The sequence below is a fragment of the Cloeon dipterum genome, chromosome 1 (assembly GCF_949628265.1).
Source record: "Cloeon dipterum chromosome 1, ieCloDipt1.1, whole genome shotgun sequence".
NCBI lineage: Eukaryota > Metazoa > Arthropoda > Insecta > Ephemeroptera > Baetidae > Cloeon > Cloeon dipterum.
In genome coordinates, this window is record NC_088786.1 from 19964472 (window position 1) to 19989206 (window position 24735).

A 24735-nucleotide genomic window follows, 5' to 3' on the forward strand; every position below is an offset into this window, starting at 1 on the left:
GTTTACACATATTTTGCATATTAACCTGCTCAACATTAGTTCCCATGTGCTTGCGTCGCTAAATGTATTTTTTATTGAAACACACACACACACACAGACTCATTACATCACATAAAGCCGTTTTCTTACTCGCTGATACAGACGAGCATTATTATTTCAATGAGTGAGCACTCAACCCAAAAGCGGCGGCACTCGGCAATATTTAACTAACCCAAATTGCCAACAACGTTACTATGGTGGCTGGGCTGACAACTGATGGCAACCATATCTCATCGCATCTGCGGTGGTGGATAACAATTAATTAACACTTTTCCAAATTTCTCATCCTTAACAGGTGTGTACTTTTAATTTCATTCAATTGATAAGTAATTATTTATAACTCCTAAAATTCATTGGATATTTTATTTTACTGCTAAATGCAAATGCTTTTCTCATTCCAGCTTAAGAAAATTACCAAACATTACACGATTGATTGTAAAGTAGTTTTTTTTCTCAATTTAGTTGTTATTAGGTTTCTGGACACTGTTCAATGAGACGAATCGATCCTTGTGGGTCATTTATGACGTTACAGAAACAAATAAAAAAATTTCCTTCATGGGATATAGTTCCGGGCTTTGGTTGATCATAGGGCGAAAAACAAAACAGGTTATGAAAGCTGATAAAATTTCGTATTTATCATGTGTACTAAATCTCTCTTGCATAATTTTTTTATTTCCGTTAAGGTTATCTTAATTAGAAAGGTACAAAGTTAAGTAAATTAATTTTTGCTTTAGATTTTTTCTGAACAACAAAAATTGGAGCTACGCATGATTTGGCATTATCTTGAACCTTTTAATGAGCCATTAGTCAATTTCCTGCCAACAGCAGTCTAACATCTAATGATATTCCCGGTAATTCATACCCAACGATCGATTTGTCTTGTCAAGTAGAGTCTGCCTATCAAATGGCATCACGATTGAATGAAAACTGGCTTCCCAATTCGATTTTGATAATTTCCAATGATAAATCCCACAGTGATTTTGAATCTGTGGTAACTCCTATAAATCGGAAATGTTACCACAATTTCTTAGCTTCGTCAAAAACCAAAATTTTCCCTTTTTGAGATTTCTGATTTAACTAATATGTCTAAGATGATATCAAACTTATCGCAAAGATATTTTTGTAAATCCTAGCATTCAAGACTTTATTTTAGACTAAAAATTTATGTCTAATAAAACTTTAAAAAAATTTATTAAGTAAGATTCCTCTCAGATATTTTAATAATATTGTGGCCATTTCTAAAGCTTGGTTCCTTGGGACTGCGCACTGGTGTTCCTGCGCTGCCTGATCGCTGACACGATGCAGCAGTTCGGCTACAAAAACGGCGAGACGGTGCCGCTGATGGCCAACGCAAAGGTGCCCGAGGAGCCCGAAAAGAAGCAACAGCCGCAGGTGGCGGCGCCGCTGAAGGAAGAGTTCACGCAGTTAAACGGCAGCGCCAACCTGACCCTGCGCCGCATCCAGCAGCAGGAGGAGGAGAGCGACAACGGCCGCCTCATCTGACGAGGCACCAGTACAAATCACAAGCAACATCAACTACTCTTGATTGCACGGCTGCCCTTAATTTATTCACCGAAAGTGGAAATAATTTGTCTGCTCTGTCCTGTCACTCTTCATCGCGGCTATAAATGCACCGTATTTCATAATTTTGCGTAAGCCGCACCAACAGATGGCACCACCGTATTCTTTAAGTAAATTCCGATGTGATTTATGGGAATTCTGCACTACAAATGAGTTCTTTCGATATATTTAAAACAAAAATTACTAATTTTAGCACTATTAAGCTGGACTGATTTTCGTTTTCGAAATGTCAAAAAAATCTCCAAACGCCAGATTTTGAGACTTTGAAGTGCCTTAAAATCGTAAATAATCGCTGGCGCCATCTGTTGGTAGCTTACGCTAACGGTGAATTTGCGTTTGATGATTTTCCGATATTTTCCCTCGCAGTTTTTTTGTCGAGTGCCAACTTTTTATATTTTATTTTCTCTCCGTTTTATCACGTCCAGTGTAGAGGATAAGTATGTGTGTTAGATGATAAATTCGCATGGAAACTTCACCTGTCAGTTGCTCAACGCGTCGACATTCGTTATTTTTTCTTGCCGCCCCCGTTGTGAATTTTATTGCTTTTTTGTTCGTGAACAAAAAACGCACATAATTTTTCCCAAGCTGCTCTCTCTATCTTTCTCCCAACATACTTGTGATAACCATGTTGGTTCTAGTTTTAAGTCGTCTGCTCTTGGCGGAGCTCGTTTCTTATCTTTGTAGTCGTAAGTAATGCAAGATGACTGAGTGAGAGGAGTACGTGAACGAACAAGCTTACATGATGTGGGATTAGACTAGACAATTCTTAAATAAACGATATTGTGATACTTGATAAAGGAAATATATTGCGTTTTTATTTTTGTTGTTGTTGCAAATACCCTTGGAGCTTAAGAGATATTTAGGAAATTCGTGACTTGAGCTGGAAAGTTTTAGACTATATATTCTTAAAATGGTATTGTTAGGAGTAAAGTCCAGTTCTCATCAAACCATATGTATGTGGTATCGCTAAACAATGTTGAATTATTAATATAGAAAATTTAGAGGTTTTTCTGAGAAACACGATTATTTTGTATTTAATTACTGGCTTTGGGTAGCTTCCGGACATTGACATATGACCATAAGTCTTGTTGCCCACTTAATTAGCTTTCAAATGGCGTTGGGTTTGTTCCTTTTGAACTTCGAGGAGCTTAGATATTAGAATTTGAAGCAAGTGGTGTTTATCAAAAACCACAACTTTTTACCCTTGGAAGTAGAAGGCGGTTTTCGGAAAAAATAATACCTTTGGTTGATATACTTCCTAGAGGCAAGCAACATACCAAATTTAAATTAAATCAATGAAATGGAAAAGCTGAAAATATGGAAAATATTGCTAAAACGTTTTACCAACTGAATATATGGAAAAATATTTCACAAAATTTAGTAAAATCGTATGTTCCTAAACAGGATATGTATATCAAGAAGTAGTATGTAAATAAAATCACAAATATCAAGTGAAGAGCTTTTTATTATTGATTTCTTAATAACTTAAATGAAATTAATGAGAATCAGTGTGCTTGCATCAGCTCGGGAACAAAATTTAGTGACTTAAGAAAACAAACAATTGTTGGTAGTACTTTTCGTTGGTTGTTAATATTTTTGCAATAAAAAAGCGAGTAAGTAATTAATCCGAGGATGTTTCATAGTTAGCCGTCAAGCTCTCCGGCGTTGCACGCGTCACCATAACTCTTGCCTTCATTTCTCTCGGGATCGAGACGAATCATGTCGTCGATTCGGAGAATGGTGATCGCCGCCTCGGTGGCGAACTTCAAAGACTTCACCTTCGAGATTGCGGGCTCGAGCACGCCGGCCTGCAGGTTGTTCTTTACTACGCCTTCGTACAAGTCCAGGCCCATCCTAAAACACAGGTTAATTGTTAAATTTAAATATGATTTGAATGTTTAGCTTGATTTTGATTCCTCTCGTTGCGATCTATCAAAATGCTTAATTTCCTTCCTGGCGAAAGTCTGATTTCAAAAAGGGAAACGGTGCTCACTGCTTCATTAGCATGCAAACTAGACTTGATTTTTTAAAAATAAAAAATCAGCCTGGAAATATACAGATTTTTGCTAATTTTTACTCAGCACATATTTCAAGTATAGGAGCTGTTACTAACTGCTGCACTTGCAACAGTTTGAATAGCTAAAAGAAACTAGTTAACATACCACTTGAAACTAGCGTGCTCGGCTTTGGTCTGGCTGGAATTGTGGAAAGCTCTGAGCTTGGCGACCAGGTCGGTGGCGTCCTGGGCGGCGTTGACGGACAGGGTTTTCGGAATGACCAACAGAGAACGCGCAAACTCGGCGATGGCCAGCTGCTCCCTAGAGCTCTGCAAGAAAACCGGAAAAATTGAGTAACCTGGCAGCTGGTTTGTTGAAAGGGATCTCACCAGGGATGTGGCAAAGTTTTCCAGATAGATGGAGAGGGCCGCCTCAACGCAGCCGCCTCCAGCCACCAGCCGCTTGCTCTCCACCACTCGCTTGACGACGCACAGCGCGTCATGCACCGACCTCTCCATCTCGTCCAGATAGAAGTCGTTGGGGCCACGCAGAATCAGTGAAGCGGCAGAGCGGGCCTTCGGTCTAAAACGATCATCAATGCGAAAAATTAGGAGAAAAATTCTCAGATCATAAAGATGGCACGAAGCAATATAGCATTTCCAGCGCAAGCATAATTTTTTCTAAAATTTATAGTATGCAATTATTTCACTCTGTTAATACTAGAAGTTTTTATAGAAAAAATCAAAACTTAAGTCTAATATTTTTACAAGTTGTTAAACACACTTACTAGCAAGTTTCTTTCAACCTAGAATGTTTTGTACGTGATAATATGCGGGGCAGTGTTTGTGTATTAATGGCATGTTCATATTTATTTTCTCAATAGACGGTTCTTTTTTATCATCAAATCGAACTGTAAATTTAACAACTGGATGTTACCACGAGAAATTTGCAATCTTTAACTCTTTTTAGCACCATTTTGATCTCTAGTGTGTCCTTAGGGTGCTAAAGAGGTGTCCAAATAACTAATTATGACGGAAAAACGTGAGGCCGTATTCCCATCAAACTAGAATGTTCAAACGCGATATTCTGGGCATGTCAGAGCTGTTGGGACTGTATTACTAAAAAAAAACGGAAACAAAATTAAAAAGCTAACAGCCAAGATAGTTAGTTAAGTGTGTTATATTTAAGATGTAGTACGCATTTAAATCTGAGTATTCAATAAGAAAATCAGTGTCAAAGGCCAAATGATTCCAAAATTTGTGCACTATTATTAAATTTTCCAAAGAGAATTGAAAAGCTCAGTTCTTACCCCTTGATGAGGATGCACTCATCGTCGCTGATCCTCTCCTGCATCACTTCAGCAGCCTCGCCAAGGAATGCAGCCTCGAAACTCTCCTCGCCCTCCAAGTTGGAGAGGGAAGTGACAAAAGTAGCACCAGTCGCTTTAGCGATCCTCTTCAGATCAGCCTTTTTGCACCGGCGCACAGCCATCGCGTTGGCTTCTACAAAATACTTTAGGCACAAGTCATCAATGCCTCCAGTGCATAGTATGACGTTAGCTCCGGTGGCGAGAATTTTCTGGATCCTCTCCTTCGTAATGTCAGACTCTCTCTGTCTGATAGCTTCCAGCTTCTCAGGGTCGGACACCAAAACCTGTGGAGGGAAAAATTTATTAGGGTTCAACAAAATGGCAAAAATAACAGACAAAAAAGACTGTTCAGTGATTTTATTTTTTGGGAAATAACCGCTCTTTTCTACTCTAAAATTGGTTTTGAGACACACAAAAATTGATAATCTCTAGATGATATATTTATTTTTAAAGACAATAACCGATTATTACATTTTGTTTCCCGGACATAAAAAAAGAATATATTTTGCGAGCAATTAAGAAGAATAAAAATACGTAAAAAACCATCATCCTGTACTTATAAATTGTAATTTTTCTTGAAAATAAGATTTTCCTTGCGTTAAAATCTCGAAAAAGCTAGCAAATTAAAAAATTCGTTTCCTAAGAAAAATGTTTTTACCTGAATGCCAAGCTTCATCTTAGCCTTTTGCAGAGAGAAGTCGAGACAAGCAATTTTAGCATTTGCTATCCTCTTGGTCATGGCCTGAGAGGCGACGGTGCAGTTGAGGGCGTACCCCTTCACCAACATACTTTCACGCGCACTCTGTCCGTGGGCTTTGAGAATATTGACCGCTTTAATGGGGCACAGGTAGCCTCCCTTGCTATCATTAATACGCACAGCCATTGCCGCGTCCACCACCATTTGAGAGAAAAAATCGGAATCACTGGAAAGATTATTAATTTATAATTAATTTTATCAAATTCAGATGGGAGATGAAATAAATGCAAATTTTTAAATCTGTACACTGCTTTTTTATCTATACCCTGTAGGAAATTTCTGCTCGTTTATTTGAAATTGATTAGAGTTCAGGCTTGACAGGATATTGGTGCAAAATTGAGGGCAGTTTAAGAACTTTCAATCTAAAAATTATACAAAGCAGTAAAACTTTTTCCATAAAAATAGCATATTTTTTATTTTGCGTTTTAGAAAATACTTCTTGTGCTAAAAATTAACAAAAAAACTGTAGAAACAATTACCAAGTCAATAAAAATAAAATAGAGTAAAAACAAGTGAAGTGTTGATTATTTTTCGTGTTGCGATAAATTATCTCTTTGTGTGGACACAGGAGACTATTTTTATCTTCTATATTTTGTTGTGAAATAGCTGCGACTAGCAGCTGACCATGCACCAACCAATAATTCGTAATGTTTACTTGAAAAAAGCAAAATAATATATTGTTTCAAATTTCTCTCTGGTGTATAATGGTATATGAGAATAAACAAAAACGAAACACGAAGTTATACAAAAAATCCCTTTCAATCATTATGTAGTCACACCCACTTCAATACGCCGTATAAAAATTAAATTTCACGCATGAACACTTACGCTCCAATCAGTTTGCTGGACATAGACGTCTTTGCAACATTAATCAAGCAGTTCTTGCCGATTTCGTCGATGCCAATGGATAAGTTTTCATTGATGTAGCGACACGCCTCCCTATTAATTTCACAGTTACAATAATTATAAGTGCACAAAAAAAGTCATAAAAACCGTACTTGCAAGCCAGTCTGTAACCTGAGATGACAGAGGTGGGGTGGATCTTCTGCTGCACCAGCTCGTCAGCGTTTTTCAAGAGTTCAGCTGCGATGATGACGACAGAGGTGGTTCCATCGCCAACCTCGGCATCCTGCAGCTGCGCCAACTCGACCAGAACCTTTGCGGCAGGGTGCTCCACCTCCAAAAGCTTCAGGATTGTGGCTCCGTCATTGGTTACCGTCACATCCTGAAAAATATTTCAGTACTTTACACCAGAATAACAGTTATTCTAAATCAACTTGTGAAGATCACTTGAACTTTAGGAAATGTTGATTAGAAATTGAAAAACATTTTTTACCCCGACATCATCGACAAGCATCTTGTCAAGCCCAACCGGCCCGAGAGAACTCTTGACCACATTGGCGATGGAACTGGCTGCCATAACTGAAATGCAAGACAGATTACAATTTCATGCTCTAATTTAACAGACTAAATCGCTAAAATGACTCATTTGACAGAAAAATTCGGATAAAAAGCCAAAAATGCAGCACATGTTGAAACATTATGTAGGTGGGTGGAGCGCAACATGGCGAGCATCTGCGGCCTCGTGCTCTTTGTTTCAACTCGCCTTCCGCTGATATTTCAGATTGTAAGCCACGAATGGTGACTGAAATTTGTCGTGCGATTATTAATATTACCATTTTGAGTGCGGACGGGTGTGCCGGTAGACCGTGAGCCGGCCAAAGTGAGTTTACTCCCGATGGTAGACATCCTCTTTTGTTGACAGAAAGAAGTAAAAATATGATTTTGCTACTGCTAGAACAACCGGGAGGGGCACCAACCAAATAGTATAAATCGTCGGGATTACGAATCCAATGCCAAATAAGGAAATGTCAGGAGGGCGGGCGGGAAAGTCAGGCGTCTTTTGCGTTATTCATGACTATAGTGATTTAAATCTTGATTCTTTTGATGGAAAAGTGTCAAATATTTTGCCCGGTTCAATTTCCAGCTCAAGCTTAAAAGAAATTGAACTTGGAAATTTATTTATTTAAGTTTATAAACATGCCCCAAGCAAATTAAAATCAATAAAAAGCAATATAATTAAAATAATATAAAATTGAGGATTAAAATAGTTTCCTCACCTCATTTAAACAAATGGAGGCTTATCATTCAAAAATTAAGTGCAGCTCATATTGGATTAGAGGGTATTCAGGGTCATAATTCGGGTAAAATTAAGTTTTTTGTTCTTGCACGTCCGCAGCTGGATATTTGTTTTGTTGGTAACATACTCATGCTGCAGCACAAAAGCAGAAAGAAGACTTCCTCAAGTGAATCACAGGTTAGAAAAGTGCTTTTATTTTAATCGAACTTTTACCTTTATTTTATTAAAGTTTTAATTGGAACGATGCTTCAAAAAGCTCATTAGTTGTTTCTGAGCACCTTTTTACTAAGTTTTGCCCTGCCTGCCCGATTTTTCTTATTAAAAACAATTCTTTGAAATTGATTCAAACGTGTTTTGCTGTAGTTCTGTGAGTTATCACAAAGGACGTTAAATTTTTGCATGGTTCATCTAAGCGATAGGTTTGAAAATGTGGAAAAATTTGATATATGGTTTGTTTCAGGTTTTTAAATAGCTGTGCGAGGCATTATATCTTTATCATGACGTTGTGCAACGAAGATGGTAAGAATTTAAATTATTTTTTTTTTAAAAAAAGTGAAACTTTTCCCTAAATGATAATCGTTTTTGTGAAAAAAATTCTTGTGCAACAATTTTTTTCACCAACTTTTTTTTCTTTTCTGTATGCTAAATTTTATTAATTCTCTTCAGAATAACTTTTCACTTGTTTAACTTTGGTTCGATTTTAACGCGTTTTATATAATATTCTCCATTTTGGAATTATGTAAAATAGAAAATTCTTCATATGACATACATACATACTTAGACTTTCAATTTTTATCAGGCGATGATGCTTTCGTGTGGCAAGATTATTTAGAAGCAACCAATGCAGAGGAAGTTCCTCACGCTCTTTTTCAACACGTAAATAAAAATTAATTAGTCTAATTAAATTTATTGATATCGAATCTTAATCTCGATTCAGGTTGAAAAAAGTATTGAGAGCAGTTTGCAACCTGGATTGATGCTAGAGGTTGCAGACAAAAATGACCCCAACAAATACTGGCCTGCAACGATCAAAATGAACTGTGGGGCACTATTAAGGTAAACAAAAGATTTAAAAATTTATTTACAATAATTTGTAAAATTTTTAGCGTGTCTTACATTGGCCCGAAAAATGTTCGGATGCCTGAGTTTTGGGTTGACATTGGCAAGGTCGATGTTCAGCCGTTGGGCTGGTGTGACCAGCAGAGGTCATCAGGGTCACAATTAATTTTGGACCCTCCAACCTCCCTGAAGGAACAGTTTCCTGACGAGGACTGGCCTGATCTCGTCAAAGTCGCTACGGCAAACAAACAATCTGTTCCAGCTGAATCGCTGAACTCTGTAAATATATAAAATAGTTCTTTACTTAAGTTTTATTAATTAATTATGAAAAACAGGAGGGCCACACACCGATTGAGCGCTTAAAACAAAACATGCGAGTTGAAGTACAAGACGAACACAATCCGTTTCATCTCTGGACGGCCACTGTAATTTCAATTTAATTTTATATAAATTAGCAGTTTTTTATGCAATTTTTTCCTGTGTATTTTCAGATAAAGGAAAATGTCGGAGGTCGATTGCGGCTGAGTTATGATTTACCTGAAAATTACATGGAGTCATCGATAAAAGACTTCTGGTTGTTCTATTTGTCTCCAAGGCTGTACAAACTCGGATGGGCTGATGAAAGAGGTATTTAAAATCTTCCTTGGAGTAAACCTTGTGTTTAACCTTGAAATTTGGCAGGCAAACCATGGGAATATCAGCCTCCAAGCATGTTGTCTGGATCCACTTACGAAGAAGCAGCGTGGGGCGCCGTTCTTGACGCAGCCAGGGTGTCAAAAGAGTCGTTACCTTCTCCCAATGATCTCTTTGAAGTATTTTATATTAAATTCTTAATAATGTGAATCAAACCTTTATTGTATCCTTCAGGGGGAAGTTGGAATAGAGAGCCACCAGTTTGAGGTGGGAATGAAACTGGAAACAATCAACCCGTTAAGCCGAAATGAGATTTGTCCTGCCACCGTCATTCAAACCTTTCCCTCAGGACACGTTTCCATACAGATTGACAGTATTTCAGGGACAGAAATGCCGCCAATAAGGGTCTGCACGCCGGAAGACCCGTACATATTTCCAATAGGTTTGCTTTAAAAATATTAAAGGTATTTCTTGGTAAAATTTATTGATTTCAGGTTGGAGCAAATCGAACAAAATTGATCTCACCCCTCCAAATGGCTGGGTGTCTGAGAGGGAAAAGTTTGACTGGGAAGAGTACCTGACGACCACCATGTCGAAACCAGCTCCCAACTCTTGCTTTGCTCAAACGGAATCAGCAATCGACATGGGCTTTGAAGTGGGCCAAAAACTTGAAGCGATTGACCCTGAAAATGAGGAGAACATTTGTGCCGCTACAATAACTCAGATTTTGCACCACCTCCTGTGGATCCACTTAGACTGCTATGAGGCGTAAGTAGTTCTTTTTTTAAACTGGAAAAATTGCTTTTGGTAATTTTGTATGGGTCTAAAATCAATAGTTTTCATAAAAAAAGCATCAAGTAATAAATAGGTTTTACAACCTTTAAAATTACTTTTATATAGTTTTAGTGCAAAATAGTAAGGGAAAAAACAGAAAACAATTAGTAATTTTAGTCAGGATTTAAAATTGAAAAATACATTACATTATAAAAACGCAAAACAAACGGTTCATTTTATGATAAAAAATAATTCATTTAAAATTTTTCCTCTGGCAGTTCAAAACCATGCATAATCATCTGCGCCTCGAGTCTGGACATATTCCCAGTTGGCTGGTGCGGAAGCAACTGCTACCCGCTGAAACCTCCGCACGACTTCCATGAAGTATGCAAGCGAATGAAAGCAGAGGAGGAAGAGCCTCAAGTGGCCAAGCCGACCGAGTCAAGCTTGTCCAAGTCTTCGTGGTGCCCGAAAATATACTTCAACCACAAGTGTTTCACAGGGCCCTACCTGAGCAAGGGAAAAATCGCCCTTTTGACCAAGTTTGTTGGTCCTGGGCCAATAACTCTGGTGCTGAAAGAAGTCCTCTCGCTATTGATTTCGACCGCCTACAAGTCCAGGCAGGTGCTCAAAGAGCTCACCTGCAAAGGCAAGGTTCCAGCCAACATGCACGTCCAGATGCTCAAAGCAAAGTGAGGGTTGAATAATACTATTAATAGATTTTGTTGCTAACTGGTACTTTTTCAGGCTGAAGACCGCCATATTCAGCGCGAATGTGGCGATTGCTACGTCCGCCGACCAGGTGGAGGAATACTGCAAATCGGTCTGTCTCAAGCTGCAGAGCTGTCCGTACCTGTTTGGACCAAACTGCAACGAGGGAGAGTGCCCTCTTAACTGCTCCAAAATGAGCAAAAGCCAATTCAGTAAGTATACCCACAGGATTCGACGGAAGGGCAAGCGATCGACAAAAAAGAACTGTCCCGTGTTTATTACTGGAATTTGTTTTTCAGATATAAGAAAGGAAAACTTAATTTTTCTAATTGTAAATCAAACATAAGTTTTCCATGGAACAAAAATTCTAAAAATACGTAAATCCTTCTCAAATGTGACTTTTCATACACATTTGAACAAGCTAAATATAGGATAATTAAAATAAGGTCTTCAAAGTTTTTTTTCAACAGTCTAAAACGAGTTACTTTAGAAGTAATTATGTATGAGCAATATGGAGTTTTTTTATAGAAACGGCTAAAAAATATTTTTAATCAGTCTAATTTTTGGAATTTTCAAAAAGGTTTGTAACAATGTAAAGTTAATCTTAAACTGTGAACAATATGGGAGATATGCAGCACTGCAAATTATTGATAGTAATTTCCTTTGCATAATTTTAGCGAGCTACTGGAGCAAGAAGACTAAAAATGGGGTTCCTATTGATGGGAGGAGAAGAGCCGGCAGGAAAAAGAAGCAGAAAATCATCCAAGACGAGGAAATCGTGGAAAATGGAAAAGAAGGTTTGAATGCCGTCGACGAGTTGCTGCCAAACCAAACTGAAAGATCATTCTTGGCAGAGGAAAGTGATCAATCTAGTCATGGGGACACGGAATACAAGGAGAAGCCCAAGAAGTCGTATCCAGCCTTCGAGATGCGAACCAGGAAGGCGAAACTGCCCAATTTTGCCCTGCTTGGCTCAAGTTGGGTCTGGGGCAACGACGAAACAGAGGAAGTCCCTGCTAGAAAGCGGAGGAGGGGACTTTCCACTGAGTCACAACCGTGAGTATACGTGTAAAATTATTTAAAAAAAATCTTAAGCAAATAAAAATTTCACCAATTTTAGAAAAAAACTGATATTTTCAATCATAGATGTTTTAGATAAGACTTTTTCGAAAAAGAGCACCATTTTCTATTGAGGTAGTCAATGTAAAACTGTTTTCCATTTTAAATTCGGAGAATAACATTAAAAATAACAATTATCAACACATAATTTATTAAAAAAAAAACATCAAATGTAAAATAATAAAACTCAGCCTATGCGAAAATTTCATCGCTGGGTTCTTAGAATGAGGAATTATATCGTTATATCTAAATATTTGTTGTAAAATCGAATATTTGTAGCTAAAAATATTAATATTTTTGAATGGATATTTTTTTTATTAGAAAATGTCAACTAGAATGCTTACCCTGCCAATAATATATTTTGACAATGTCTTGAAAGCATCCATTTTATTGCAGTGCTAGGGCGCCTGTTATGGTTATGAACAGCCAGGAGGGTATCGTCCGCAAGAGAGGCAGGCCGCGACTCGACAGGGGCAACTGCAAAATGGCGGCGATTGCAGGACTGACGAACCCAGCCATGTGGAGCAAGGAGGACGTGTCAAAGTACCTTAAGAGGACGCACGACTGCGGATGTATGGCAGACAGACTTGAAGCAGAGGAAATCGACGGCAAGGCGTTCATGCTGCTCAACCTGCCGACCCTCTTGGAAAACTTCAAGTTCAAAATTCACTTTGCGATCAAATTGTGCCAGCACATTGAGCTGGTTAAGTACGCATATCTCACTGAATATTGCAAGCAAGAAAACCTCTGATTTTAAAATTAGAATTAGTAATAATTATGATCTTCAACTGTATAATTTAAGCTGACTGTTAGGGCTTGAAAATTAATAAAGCGATCATTTTGAATGTATTTAGTTTAATTATCGCGTCGAAAACAAGTTTATAACAGACAAAAATTTCAACCGATGATAAGCAGCTTCAATTTAACACAGAGAATATTTTATATCAGATTTAGGGGATTGCTATGACGTGAGAACCACTGCAGAATAACTTACAGATCTCTTAAATAATTAAAATAAAATTTGGGACGCTTTCTGCAGTACCTGCAGAATCAAAACTGTCAGCCTCCTCTTACTTGCTTCTTGACTGCTTGTGGCCTTCTCTCCTGCGCTGGTTTATTGGATTCCTTGGGTCATTTATGTCATACCAATCTGAAGCTTTATCATCTTTAGCGCTTGCATCCTTAGCAAGAATTGGAGCCAGCTGTTGGAACTGGAGTTTTCGCGACATCCTGCAATTGAAATTTAATTCAGTTATAGTAGGCCAGGGCTCTTATTTCGCATTCACACGCACCACTGTCCGTCATCTTTTCCAAAATCAGAATCAGCAACATCTGGCTCGTTTGTAGGCTGTGCGGACTGCTGTTGTTCCTCGTCGTCACTGTTTACAGTCTCTTTCACTTGGCCCAATTTCTTTTGAAACTTTGAAAGTAGAGCCATGGTAAATGCCTCCCTGTCATGGCCTGTTTTTTCATTAAATTTTGAATATAAATTATCCTTCAATAAAACCTTTTTTAGGCAGTTGTTTCTTTTTAGATTCAAATTCTTCCTTTTCTTTTTTGTATTCTTTCACTACTTGGCTTTCCGTTTCTCCTTCGTCAGACTCAACTACCTTTTCTTTGGGTTTCTTCATGCTCTTCCTCAAAGCATCGTATTCCTCTCTCAAAGCCTCTCTAAATAAATTATTCAAATTTCAGATTAAATTTGAAAAGATAAACTCACGCTTTCTTTTTCCGAGCCTCTCGCTCATCTTGACCTAAAACATACTCCACGTCTGGCTCATCATCCTCAACTTTTGCTTTTTTTGGTGCTGATGGCCCTGCACTCTTTTTTCCAGCAAGTTTACTCCTGATTTTGTTCAAGCCTTCATTGCTGCAGAAAATTGTTTTTTTAATAAATCAGCTTTTTTAAAATAAGTTAATATACTTTTGATCGTCATTGTCCTTGGTTTCTTCGTCCCCGCTCAAATCAGAATCGCTCTCCTCGGCCCCAGATTTAGTCTCAACTGCAGGCTGCGAGCTCAATTTTGGATCGTCTAGCAGGTCATGCGTCGATTTGCTCTTGCCAGAAAACTTCTTGTTTTCCCTCTCAGTTTCCATTTCATCCTCCTCAGCCTGCTCACCGAACGAGAGCAGCTTGAAATCCCTAAATTCATTCTTGTGAGATTTTTTGTTGATAAGGTCACTTAACGCAACTTACTTCACTCCTGCTTTCTTCTCTTTTTTCCTCCTCTTCGACTTTTCCTGCACCCTGGGCACAATGTCATCAAACGGATTGTTTAGTATTACGGTTTTAGTGATTTTCTGAGGAAACTCTGGCCGCTCATTCTGAAAAGGAACGTAAATTCTTACAAAACTAACTAAGAAACTCTTAATTATTGTTCAATTTTTCTTCAGTTTTTAGCAAAATGATTGAGTTTATGTAGTCTTTTCTTGATGTTTACATATAGTGGTGAAATTTTTAAATTAGATGATTTTTGACTTAAAAATTGGTCCAAAACTGCAGAATTGATTTTAAAATTCAGATTTTGCTCAATTTGGATAAAATTTGGTTTGTTCAATGTGACACATTGATCAGTGGATCATCTTTTTTTGTTACGGAAAAATTTACAAATTTCACAAAAGCTCCGTTCTCACCTGATCTACATCTCCATCGGCCAGCTTGAGCATGTTGTACACAGTTTCTCCTGTGACTTTGCCGAAAATGGTGTGTTTACTCTGCAATTCCTGGGTCGGGCCCAGCGTGAAGAAGAACTGAGAGCCATTGTCGTCCTTGCCGGAGTTGGCCATGGCCACGAGGCCGCGCCGGCAGAAGCGCAGCCTCGAGTGGAACTCATCTTTGAACGGCTGGCCCCAGATGGACTCACCACCCTCGCCCGTTCCCGTTGGATCACCGCCCTGAGCGATGAACTCCTTGACGATCCGGTGGAAGATTGTGCCGTTGTAGTAGCCTTCCATACACAGCTGCACGAAATTGCGGCATGCTTTCGGCGCCTCTTTCGACCAGAGTTCGATGTCTATGTCCCCTACGGTGGTTTTCAGTAGAACCTGCGGTGCATCAAATCGTTTTTAATTCAAATTAGAAAATAATCCTGCAGCACGCCTTCAAATGGTAAATAAATATTATTATTTAACGCAAACAGAATAAATAAATCTCTACAAGCATACATAAAAATAATTTTAATGAGAATTTCATGTGTATTCTTTTATAATAATATGATAATGTATGTATCATATGTAGATACAAATTTTAGTGAGGGCAGCAAGGATGGAATTGATCATTCGAAGCTCGAAGCACGACAAAATTACCTTTCCGTAGGTCGGAGGTTCCTGGATGTATATATTACTCATTTTTTAATATCTATTAAATTGTCTCCAATGTGAAATAAAGCAGTTGAACTTTTTGTGTTTTGGTTTTTGTGTTTGTTTATCCGACACGGCAGAGGAAGGCAAGAATGTGGGCTACTTCAGCTGACGATTATGAGAAATGAAATTCTCGCTTTTTATTGGTCAGCTGAAAGAAAATGCAAACACAAAATAAATATCGGTACTTTATTTTTACTGAGAATGATCTAAGTGTGTCAAAACTGCTAAAAACTTTATTAAATGTTGAATTTTTCATTATCTTTTGCAAATTTACATAGTTTTTCTCAATGTTTATGTATGTAGCATACTTTGATATGAATTAAGAATGTTAATTATTTGTAACCGGCTATCTACTTTGGAGATACCGGTTATTTCCAAGAACTGAAAATTGGGATCTCCTCAGCAACAAACAGGGCGGTTGTACGTGTCGTGAGTATGCATTTAAATTCCTATTTTCGAGTCTACAAATTCAGTTTTGATTTATTTCCACCTGAAAGCACGATTTACGATAATTTTGTTGTCTACGCTCGACACGAATCTTGCGCCTAGCTCTCAAATCGAGCCTGTAAAGTTCCTTGGAAATCTGTATGTGCTTGGTATAGCAATTATCATGAGCGTCAGGTCTGTCATGTCGGAAAAACACGATCCGCACTCGAGAGAGACTGTATATCGGCAAAAAGACGGATTAAAAGAAAAAGTGGTGGCATAGAGCGGCTGCGGGAAGGTGGACGCGGTGACGGGCTGAGTCTGATCGAGTGTGTGTGTCTTGTTCTAGGTTGTAGAAATGGCAGTGCGAGCGGCGTCCCATGCCGGTAGCTGGTATAACAGCAACGGGCGCGAGCTGGACAAACAGCTAGAGCAGTGGCTGGACGAGTCCGTGCTGTCCCACGGGCCGGCCAAGGCCATCATCAGTCCGCACGCGGGCTACGCTTACTGCGGGGCGTGCGCCGCCTATGCCTACCGCCAGATCAGTCCGGTGCTGGTGAAAAAGATTTTCATTCTTGGCCCGTCGCACCACTACCGCATGTCGGGCTGCGGCCTCAGCACCGTCGACCGCTTCGCCACGCCCCTCTACGACCTGCGGGTGGACAAGCAGGTGTACGACGAGCTGCTGGCCACCAGGCACTTTGAGCAGCTGTCGATCGGCGTGGACCAGAACGAGCACTCGCTCGAGATGCAGCTTCCGTACGTGGCCAAGGTGATGGAGGACTACAAGAACGAGTTCACCATCGTGCCGGTGATGGTGGGCAGCCTGTCGGCGGCCAAGGAGGAGCTGTACGGCGAAATCTTCGCCAAGTACCTGGCCGACCCGACTGTTTTGTTCGTCATCTCGTCTGACTTCTGCCACTGGGGCGCCCGTTTCAACTACACCTTCTACGACAAGACGATGGGCAACCGCATCCACGAGTGCATCACCAAACTTGACCGCCTCGGCATGGACACTGTGGAGCGGCTGGACGCGTCGGCCTTCCACAAGTACCTGCGCAAATACTCCAACACCATCTGCGGTCGCCATCCGATTGGCGTCCTACTCCACGCCGTCGCCGCCCTGCGCAAGGCCTCGCCGCCCCCACCGCCCATGAGCCTCAAGTTCTTGAAGTACGCGCAGAGCTCGCAGTGCCTCCACGCGTCCGACTCGTCTGTCTCGTACGCTTCCGCCTCGCTTGTCTTTGAGTGACGCCCCACGATGATGCACAACACTGCCAGACTTCTTTACTAAAACGCGTGCCACGCCTCCCGCAGCACCATGGTTTATTTTCCTTCCAAATTTTCCGCCATGTCCGGTGAAAAATATTTTCTTGAACTATTGAAACAAAACAATCGCAATAACCTAGATGCGTTTGTAATACAGGGTCGCAATTTTTTTTAGTTTCGATTATCTTGCAGGCAAGGTAGTTAACTGCCAGTGACCTAGTCTTGAGCTGTGAGCAGACAGAAACTCACGTTTTAGTGTTCAAAGCCGCCAATAGGTGGCACCACCGAAAACTAGCGATTTTAAGGCAATTCCGCTGCGATTTCAGTGCCTATGTGTATTCTGCACTATTTTTGACTAAAATCAGTCCAGCCAATCAACATAGTGAGGTCAGCAGAAATTATTTGTTCAAATATTGTTTTTTAGGTTTCCTCTGCGATTCGCTGAACCGATTTTTGGCCAAACACATACAAACTAGCAAGGCTGAGCTCAAAATCGCAGCGGGAAAGCTAAAATAGGTGACTAATATGTGGCGGCTTCAAACACAAAGATTATTTAAGGGCAGAAATAGCCAAAGATGCAGATTCTTTTCAAATTTACCTTCAAATCTTGCATGTTTTCTTGAAGAAAATATCGAAAAGTTTATTTCTTCTGCAAGAAATTGGTAATAAAAAGTTGGTGTGAAAATGCAACCCTTCTGTAACAGTGAGTTTTAAATGTGAATGTTAATAAAATAGGCCAAACACAAAGAGTGGTAAAGTGATAAATTATTTTTATTAGCTCTAGATTGTCAACGTTGTGAAAAAAAAAATCAGTTTTAGAATAAATTGTAATTTTACCACTTGCCGTGCTTTGCCAATATATGCATTAATTTAATTTGCAATCCAATTTACTCGTCAATATGTATTTAAGAAAATCAATTTCTCACCGGTCATGTCAATTAAATCCTTGCTCAATCTTTGGCAATTATTCTTTTCCGTTGCAAGTTTTAGCTGAAACCATTCTGTGTTACTAGAGGAGAGTATCATTGTTTCCTCGAGTTCTCTCTCATGCATCTAGTTTTAATTATATTACTGTCGAGAACATTGTGCAGTTTGGACTGATGAGAATTGCAGTTATAGGTAGCCAATAATCACGGTGAATTGGCGAGAAAACTGATGATGTGTCGTTTTAATATGGAGTAATAATTATAATGTTTGCTTGACAAACTCGTCGAATGGAAATATTATATATTGAATGCAAGGGCAACTGCTGAGCTTTCAAGTGATCTTGTTGTCACCCGAGTATTTCTGTGAGATCTAACGATACTACTTGTTGATTATTCGTCGAAGCCCAACTATTTATGAGAAAATTATCTGTCACGCTCGCAAACACGAAGAGCAATCTAATTTATTTAGCGAGTAAGATTTCCAAAGGATCTTTATTTCCTCGAAAGTTTGAAACAATCTTTTGGTAGTAATTTATTTGGGTTTGCACTGCATGCAATGAGCGTAGCTTGAAATGACCTGGAAAATAAAACAAAATCAAACTTTGATTTGTAAGAAATTGCATTTTTCTTCCCGCCGGATCCAAGCTAAAATTACAGAGGCCATCGGTGCGTTTTCAGCATTCGCAATGTGTCTGTGAGCCAATCGGTCAGAGATGGTGCGGCAGAGAAGAGGCCACGGGCAGCAGGAGAGGGGCTCCTCAGAGCGGCGCCAGCTGCATCGAATCGACGAGGATAATGAGCCGCGAAAATCAAGAATGTCGTGGCTCTGGACGATAGTGATGCTGCTCTTGCTGTCGGTCGCCGCGCACCTCACCTACACTGGCTACCTCGAGACCAGGGTCACCACCAGATTCGACAACAACAAGGTACCTTTCAGTCAATGGCTCAAAAATGTCATTGATTTTAGATCGGACAATTTTTAACAAAATTGGTTTTCTTTCATTTTTTTTTTTTTTTTTTTTTTTGACAAAAATTAACAGTAAGAAAAAGCACGGAATTTTTATAATTAAATAAATGCACCTTACTTTAGAACCTCTGCAATGTGCATACTGAAGGATTAGAGGCCTTACGTTCATTCTAAAACTGACTTAAATCATATTTTAATAAATTTAAATTTAAAATCAAAGCTAAAAATATAAATTTATTAACGTGATTGGTAGAAATAAAATAAAAAGAATAAAATGTGACATAATTTAAATAAATTCGACATGATAGCGTCACTGACGTTTATGTTTTTTCTTAGATGGTGACTAAATCAGGACTTGAAGTGCCGCAGCGTTACTGGGGCAGCTACAGGACCGGAGTTTACTTTGGAATGGCCACCAGGGAGCCGCACTCGCCGGTGCTGGGCCTCATGTGGTACCAGCCGCAGAAGTTGATACAGGGAGCTCAGTCAATTAGGTATCATCCAGTTCCTCTTATCACTGTTTTGATTTTAATTTGAGATTTTTTCAGGCATAATTGTGATCAAGGAGACAATTTGAAACGCTATGGATGGCTGCAACACGACGGCGTCAACTTTGGAATTCAGGAGCTTATGGACGGACCGTTGACTTTGAAAACTTCCTTTGTCAAAAGAGGGCACGAAACCGGCGCGGGCGAGTGGACCGCGAGAGTTGAAGCAGTGTCGAATGCAGAGGTAATTTTGTTTTTCGACCTTGTTGGAATTTCCCCAATTTTTTCTGCAGAAAGAGCAAGAACTTTCACTAATCTTCTACGTGGCGACCGAGGAGAAGGCCGAGGGCTGGATCCAAGAAGACGGCGTGATGCGGTTCGAGGGCCACACGCCGCAGCTCGGCGACTTCTTCGTCACGCTGCTTAATTATTCCAACGTGTTACACTCGTCGCAGCTGGTGACCAAGTCTGAGGGGCTGCACAAGCTGAGGGACACGGTGATGGCCTCGCTCAAATGGGACGTGCTCAACAACAACAAATTCATCTCGCTGGGTGGCGTGCTGCTTCCCAAGGGCGACAACAAGCCCAACTTCATCGCCACACAGTTGCTGGTCCGCACGCCGTTTACCATGGAGGTCGTTTACCAGAGGGACGAGGCTGGAAGTGGAATTCAGAGCTTCTTGGCATCCCAAGAGTTTGATACAGAGCTCGGCAGACACAGTGATAACTTCCAGAGAAAATTTGAGGACAAATTCCAGCTGCGAGCTAAGGGATATAAACAGGAGGATGTTGTCGATGCCAGGGCCACCTTCAGTAATTTGCTTGGAGGCATTGGTTACTTTTACGGCTCCTCGCTTGTAATGTCCAAGTACACAAATGAGCCGCGATCATATTGGAAGGCGCCGCTCTATTCAGCAGTTCCTTCAAGAAGTTTCTTCCCCAGGTTCAAAGCACTATTTTTTAAGGAACTTTTAGTTTCAAAATTTAAGTTTATTATGGGCTGACAGGGCAAACTTTAAAGCAATTTTTAGGTTTCTGTTTCACTTAAATTTTGTCTCTGGAGAGTTTCTACGGCTCCAAAAGCTTCTAGATGAAATTAATATTGATCTGATTTTGAAATATATTACAAATCGAATATTTTGATAAATTTCAAAAGAAGTGCTAGTTTGGTTTTATAATACAACGGCAGTAAGTTCAAGAGCAAACATTTAGGAAAATTCAGACAACCGATTAAATTAGAAATTTATAATCCGGGAATCGAATTTCCTCCCTCAGATTTCTCGGCAAATCCACTAAAAAAATTGACCTTACATGGCCAGCAATCTTTGCAACCAAAAAATAAGTCAAAATAAAGCTTTCCACCATAGAAGAAAATTGAAGCTCTATATATCTAATACAAAGCCGTTCTATTTCTGCGCGCGATTCACCATTGAACTATTTTCTATTGAAAAATCTCGGAAAAATCTCAAACTTTTCCAAAATTATGAAAATATCACGTATTATCCGATTTTTCTAGCTAACAAAGGGATTGCAAAAAGTTAAATCTTGTTCAAATCCAACTACTTTTCAAGAGTTTTTGGTAGTCAAAACCTTTTTTAATTTGGAAATCTTACAATTTTATTCAGTTTTCTCATAAATCAAACTGAGTTGTTATCTGTAAATTATAAAATTCCGGGCATCATCCACAGAGGATTCCTGTGGGACGAGGGGTTCCACGAGCTGCTGGTGTCCACCTGGGACGTGGACATCTCCCTGGACGTGATTGCACACTGGCTTGACCTCATGAACATTGAGGGCTGGATTCCAAGGGAGCAGATTTTGGGCGAAGAGGCCAGGTCAAGGGTGCCTGAGGAATTCGTCGTGCAGAGAAACGAAAATGCCAATCCTCCTACCCTCCTGCTCACCCTCAAGTACATGCTGACCACGATGCACGGCAGCTTGAACAAGGAGCAAGTCAACACAATTTCCAGGTACTAAAAATGTGTTACTTTGCACGGTTTTAATTTAATCTGATGTTTTATTATTATTTTTTATATTGAGGCAATAATAAAGTAAATGCGAGAGACGCTTTAGCTTTTGGTGTAGGCTTTCGTCCGTGAAATAGGCGAAAGGTTTTGTTTTGTTTTGGCGATTTCAGCAATTGAAGCGGACTCCCAATTATTTTCAAATTGACATTATAATACAGTTGTTGCTTAATTGAGATGATTTTTGGTTCATAGACATTGATGAGACAAATCAATCGGTGGGTCATTTTTACGTTTCTCTCACAAAGGTTAGTTCCGGAAATTGTAAGTTTTTAACTGTTAATTGTAGAGCAAAAAAACTTAAAATATTGTGAAAGCTGACAAAAATATTTTTTCCATATATTCAATTAAACGGGAAGAACATATATTTAAGAATGTTTGGAAATATTTCCCAATATCCAAAATGTAGCTACATCACCTGTCAGTCAGCTCAAATATTATCTCAAGTCATTAATTTATGCTATTGTTTTCAATTTACCCAGCAGAAGTAACTTTTTTCGAGGAAAAAATTCAATTTCGCTAAAAACTGAAACGTAGCATAAGCAGAGTGCCCTTTTAAAAGGAAAAACACAGCTGTTGAAACTGCTCAAAAATCATAGGCTCTTGTAAAATGTAGATTTTTAAATCCACGAATATTTTTTTCCTAATTAAAAAAATAACAGTCTTAGTTTTAATATTATAAATTCAAACTACTTGGAATCTTTAAGGTTTTGGCCGCGGCTGCAGAAATGGTTCTCTTGGTACAACGTGTCCCAAATCGGACCAGTGCCAGGCTCGTACCGGTGGCGCGGCCGCCCCGTCAACGCCATCCATGAGCTAAATCCCAAGACTTTAACCTCAGGCTTGGACGATTACCCTAGGGCCAGCCACCCTACTGAAGAAGAACGCCACGTGGATCTCACATGCTGGATGGCCGTTGCTTCACAGACGATGGTATTATTATTAAATATATCATATGGCAAACGAGACTTGATATTAATTTCCTGCAGGCTCTCATCGCGGACAAAATCGGACAAAACAGCGAAAGGTATTCTGACACGTTCACCACTCTATCCGACCCACTGCAATTGAATAAACTGTTCTGGAGTGAGTCAATGAGGCGGTACGCAGACTTTGGTTTGCATACTGATGCTGTTAAGCTTGGACGCAAGTCGAAGAACGACTCCACACTCATAAGAATTGTGAGTAGATTGACAATTTTTTTTTCATAAATGTAGTGTCGACCTTGCCTTCAAATTTGGTTTGTCTTGATGAGATATTTTTTTTAATTACAAAGTTTTTTAGCATTCCAATTGTAATTATAAAAATCCCGGCTGTATGAAGTCAATTATTGATTGTTACTGACCAAATTAGGTCAGAAGAGCCTCCAGATTAATCAATCTTTAATGAACAATCACAATTTTACCAAAACGCCGCCTAAATTTGCTCTGAAATTTCTGATGTGCAAACTTCAAACAATAAGCTAAATAGTACACATAAAATTCGTAATATTGACTTAATTGCTTTGAAAATTAAATTAAAACATCCAAATTTTACAGAATTTTAATCAAGTTTGTCATAAACACTGTAAAATTATTGTAGCCTAACAATAGAATTCTAGTGTACATGTATTTTAAAAAACCCTTTCACATTTAATATCTTGACACCCTTCTCCCTGAATTTGATTTGGGAATAAAAAAAGCTTTAAATTAAGTGCACGTCTTCCTTATTTACCATTGAAATGGTTTATTAATCATGATCATTTTCCTAATTTCTAATCAGGTTCAAGAGAGACCTAGACTGCAGTTGGTGGAAAAAACCTTCGGATACGTGTCGCTGTTTCCCCTTCTGTTGTGCTTGATCCCGGCGAACAGCCCTAAGTTGGGCGACGTGCTGAACGACCTGAGGAAGCCTGACCTCCTTTGGACGCCCTACGGATTGCGTTCCCTGTCGACAACTTCTCCGGCCTACCTCAAGAAAAATACACAGCACGACCCTCCTTACTGGAGGGGTCCGATTTGGATCAACATCAACTACTTGACAGTGAAAGCCCTCTTCCATTACTCTCGCTCCGAAGGCCCCTACAAGGAGCTGGCCAGGGAAATCTATCTGCAGCTCAGGGAAAACCTGGTGACAAACGTGCTCAAGAGGTATCGTGAGACCGGCTTTGTCTACGAACAATACAATGACAAGACGGGTGAGGGGCAAGGTTGCAAGCCGTTCACCGGGTGGTCGGCGCTCGTGGTTCTAATCATGGCTGAAATCTACTGACTTTCCACGTAGACTTCTTGTGATTCTGTTTTTGTTTTCGTCTTGTTTGTGATTTTTACGACTCTTATTTCTAAATAAAAAATATATGGAAATGTCTTCAGACTGCTATGGTTTCCCTTAATTAATTTTTATTTGTAGCAGAGCGTATACAGTTTGGAAGTTACAATAATTTATTAAATTTTATATTTTCACGGTCAAACGTGTTAAAGATATATTTCCACATTGAAATCATTTGTGTGCGATCCCGTGACAGGTTAGGGAGCCTTAGTCCTCGTTGGATTTTAATTATTTTAACTACACATTTAAAGAAAGGTAATAAATGTTTTTGGACTCTTTGAAGGGCGCAGTTTTACAGGGTTAGAATGTGGGTAGAGATATCTCTTTCCATAGTCTGAATGGGTCTTTGGTACCCTAGCCAAGCATTACGTTCAGTGCATATAAGGAGCGCTTTTCAAATATGCTTAAATTGTTTGTTTACCTTAGATGATGAAATGATCATAATTGTTGAAATATTAATTTTGAGAAGCCTTTTAAAAAATTATAAATATGATAATTTTGTATTTTTTTCTTCTCAAGGTCCACAAAATCAGAAGTTTCTGAATAATAAAAAATATAGCGAAGCCAAATTTGAGCTAAAGAAAAAATAATTGCTGTTCCAAACTCCTTTTTATAGAAAATTATAGTGACAGAGAGGCTAGAGAGTTTTGTTTGACGTAAAAGTAATATTTTGAAATTTTTTAATTGTTTACACCTCTCACTACGAAACGGAGTATTCTTATGAGAAAAATATTGGCTCACCTTCATAAATGAAAAAGCATTACCTGAGAAGGTCATATTATGATG

The 24735-nt window shown here is 39.2% G+C and overlaps 6 protein-coding genes across 6 annotated transcripts in view; 4 read left to right on the forward strand and 2 right to left on the reverse strand.

The window, feature by feature from the left end:
• Positions 1-2422, forward strand: part of LOC135937629 (epidermal retinol dehydrogenase 2-like) — a 30741-nt gene extending 28319 nt beyond the window's left edge. The window contains exon 7 of the mRNA XM_065480794.1: positions 1284-2422. Within this exon, the coding sequence (XP_065336866.1) occupies positions 1284-1542 (259 nt within the window). The 3' untranslated portion in view covers positions 1543-2422. The remainder of the gene's footprint in view (positions 1-1283) is intronic.
• A 645-nt stretch (positions 2423-3067) lies between these two features.
• Positions 3068-7528, reverse strand: CCT1 (chaperonin containing TCP1 subunit 1). Its single transcript, XM_065476519.1, has 9 exons — positions 7420-7528; positions 7080-7165; positions 6742-6968; positions 6572-6682; positions 5645-5909; positions 4927-5270; positions 4007-4199; positions 3783-3946; positions 3068-3474 (listed from the first exon to the last, which is right to left on the reverse strand). Exons 1-9 carry the CDS (start codon positions 7490-7492, stop codon positions 3264-3266), a joined length of 1674 nt encoding a protein of 557 aa, XP_065332591.1. The 5' UTR covers positions 7493-7528; the 3' UTR covers positions 3068-3263.
• A 370-nt stretch (positions 7529-7898) lies between these two features.
• Positions 7899-13024, forward strand: LOC135934619 (scm-like with four MBT domains protein 2). Its single transcript, XM_065476516.1, has 15 exons — positions 7899-8060; positions 8344-8402; positions 8683-8759; positions 8821-8939; positions 8990-9221; positions 9278-9367; positions 9434-9569; positions 9624-9754; positions 9810-10017; positions 10070-10343; positions 10628-11041; positions 11097-11272; positions 11738-11857; positions 11915-12116; positions 12576-13024. The coding sequence occupies exons 2-15, from the start codon at positions 8381-8383 to the stop codon at positions 12928-12930; spliced, it is 2556 nt and encodes an 851-aa protein (XP_065332588.1). The 5' UTR covers positions 7899-8060; positions 8344-8380; the 3' UTR covers positions 12931-13024.
• Positions 13018-15644, reverse strand: LOC135934622 (spliceosome-associated protein CWC27 homolog). Its single transcript, XM_065476520.1, has 8 exons — positions 15486-15644; positions 14814-15224; positions 14377-14504; positions 14104-14322; positions 13900-14049; positions 13687-13850; positions 13472-13640; positions 13018-13409 (listed from the first exon to the last, which is right to left on the reverse strand). The coding sequence occupies exons 1-8, from the start codon at positions 15525-15527 to the stop codon at positions 13250-13252; spliced, it is 1443 nt and encodes a 480-aa protein (XP_065332592.1). The 5' UTR covers positions 15528-15644; the 3' UTR covers positions 13018-13249.
• Positions 15645-15866: 222 nt separating this feature from the next.
• LOC135934623 (protein MEMO1) lies at positions 15867-18780 on the forward strand. The gene is made up of 2 exons (XM_065476521.1): positions 15867-15971; positions 16318-18780. Exon 2 carries the CDS (start codon positions 16327-16329, stop codon positions 17218-17220), a length of 894 nt encoding a protein of 297 aa, XP_065332593.1. The 5' UTR covers positions 15867-15971; positions 16318-16326; the 3' UTR covers positions 17221-18780.
• On the forward strand, positions 15947-23994 carry GCS1 (mannosyl-oligosaccharide glucosidase). Its single transcript, XM_065476518.1, has 9 exons — positions 15947-15975; positions 18842-19089; positions 19467-19624; positions 19679-19862; positions 19912-20561; positions 21307-21588; positions 22350-22575; positions 22632-22823; positions 23404-23994. Exons 2-9 carry the CDS (start codon positions 18877-18879, stop codon positions 23890-23892), a joined length of 2394 nt encoding a protein of 797 aa, XP_065332590.1. The 5' UTR covers positions 15947-15975; positions 18842-18876; the 3' UTR covers positions 23893-23994.
• The last annotated feature ends 741 nt before the right edge of the window (positions 23995-24735 follow it).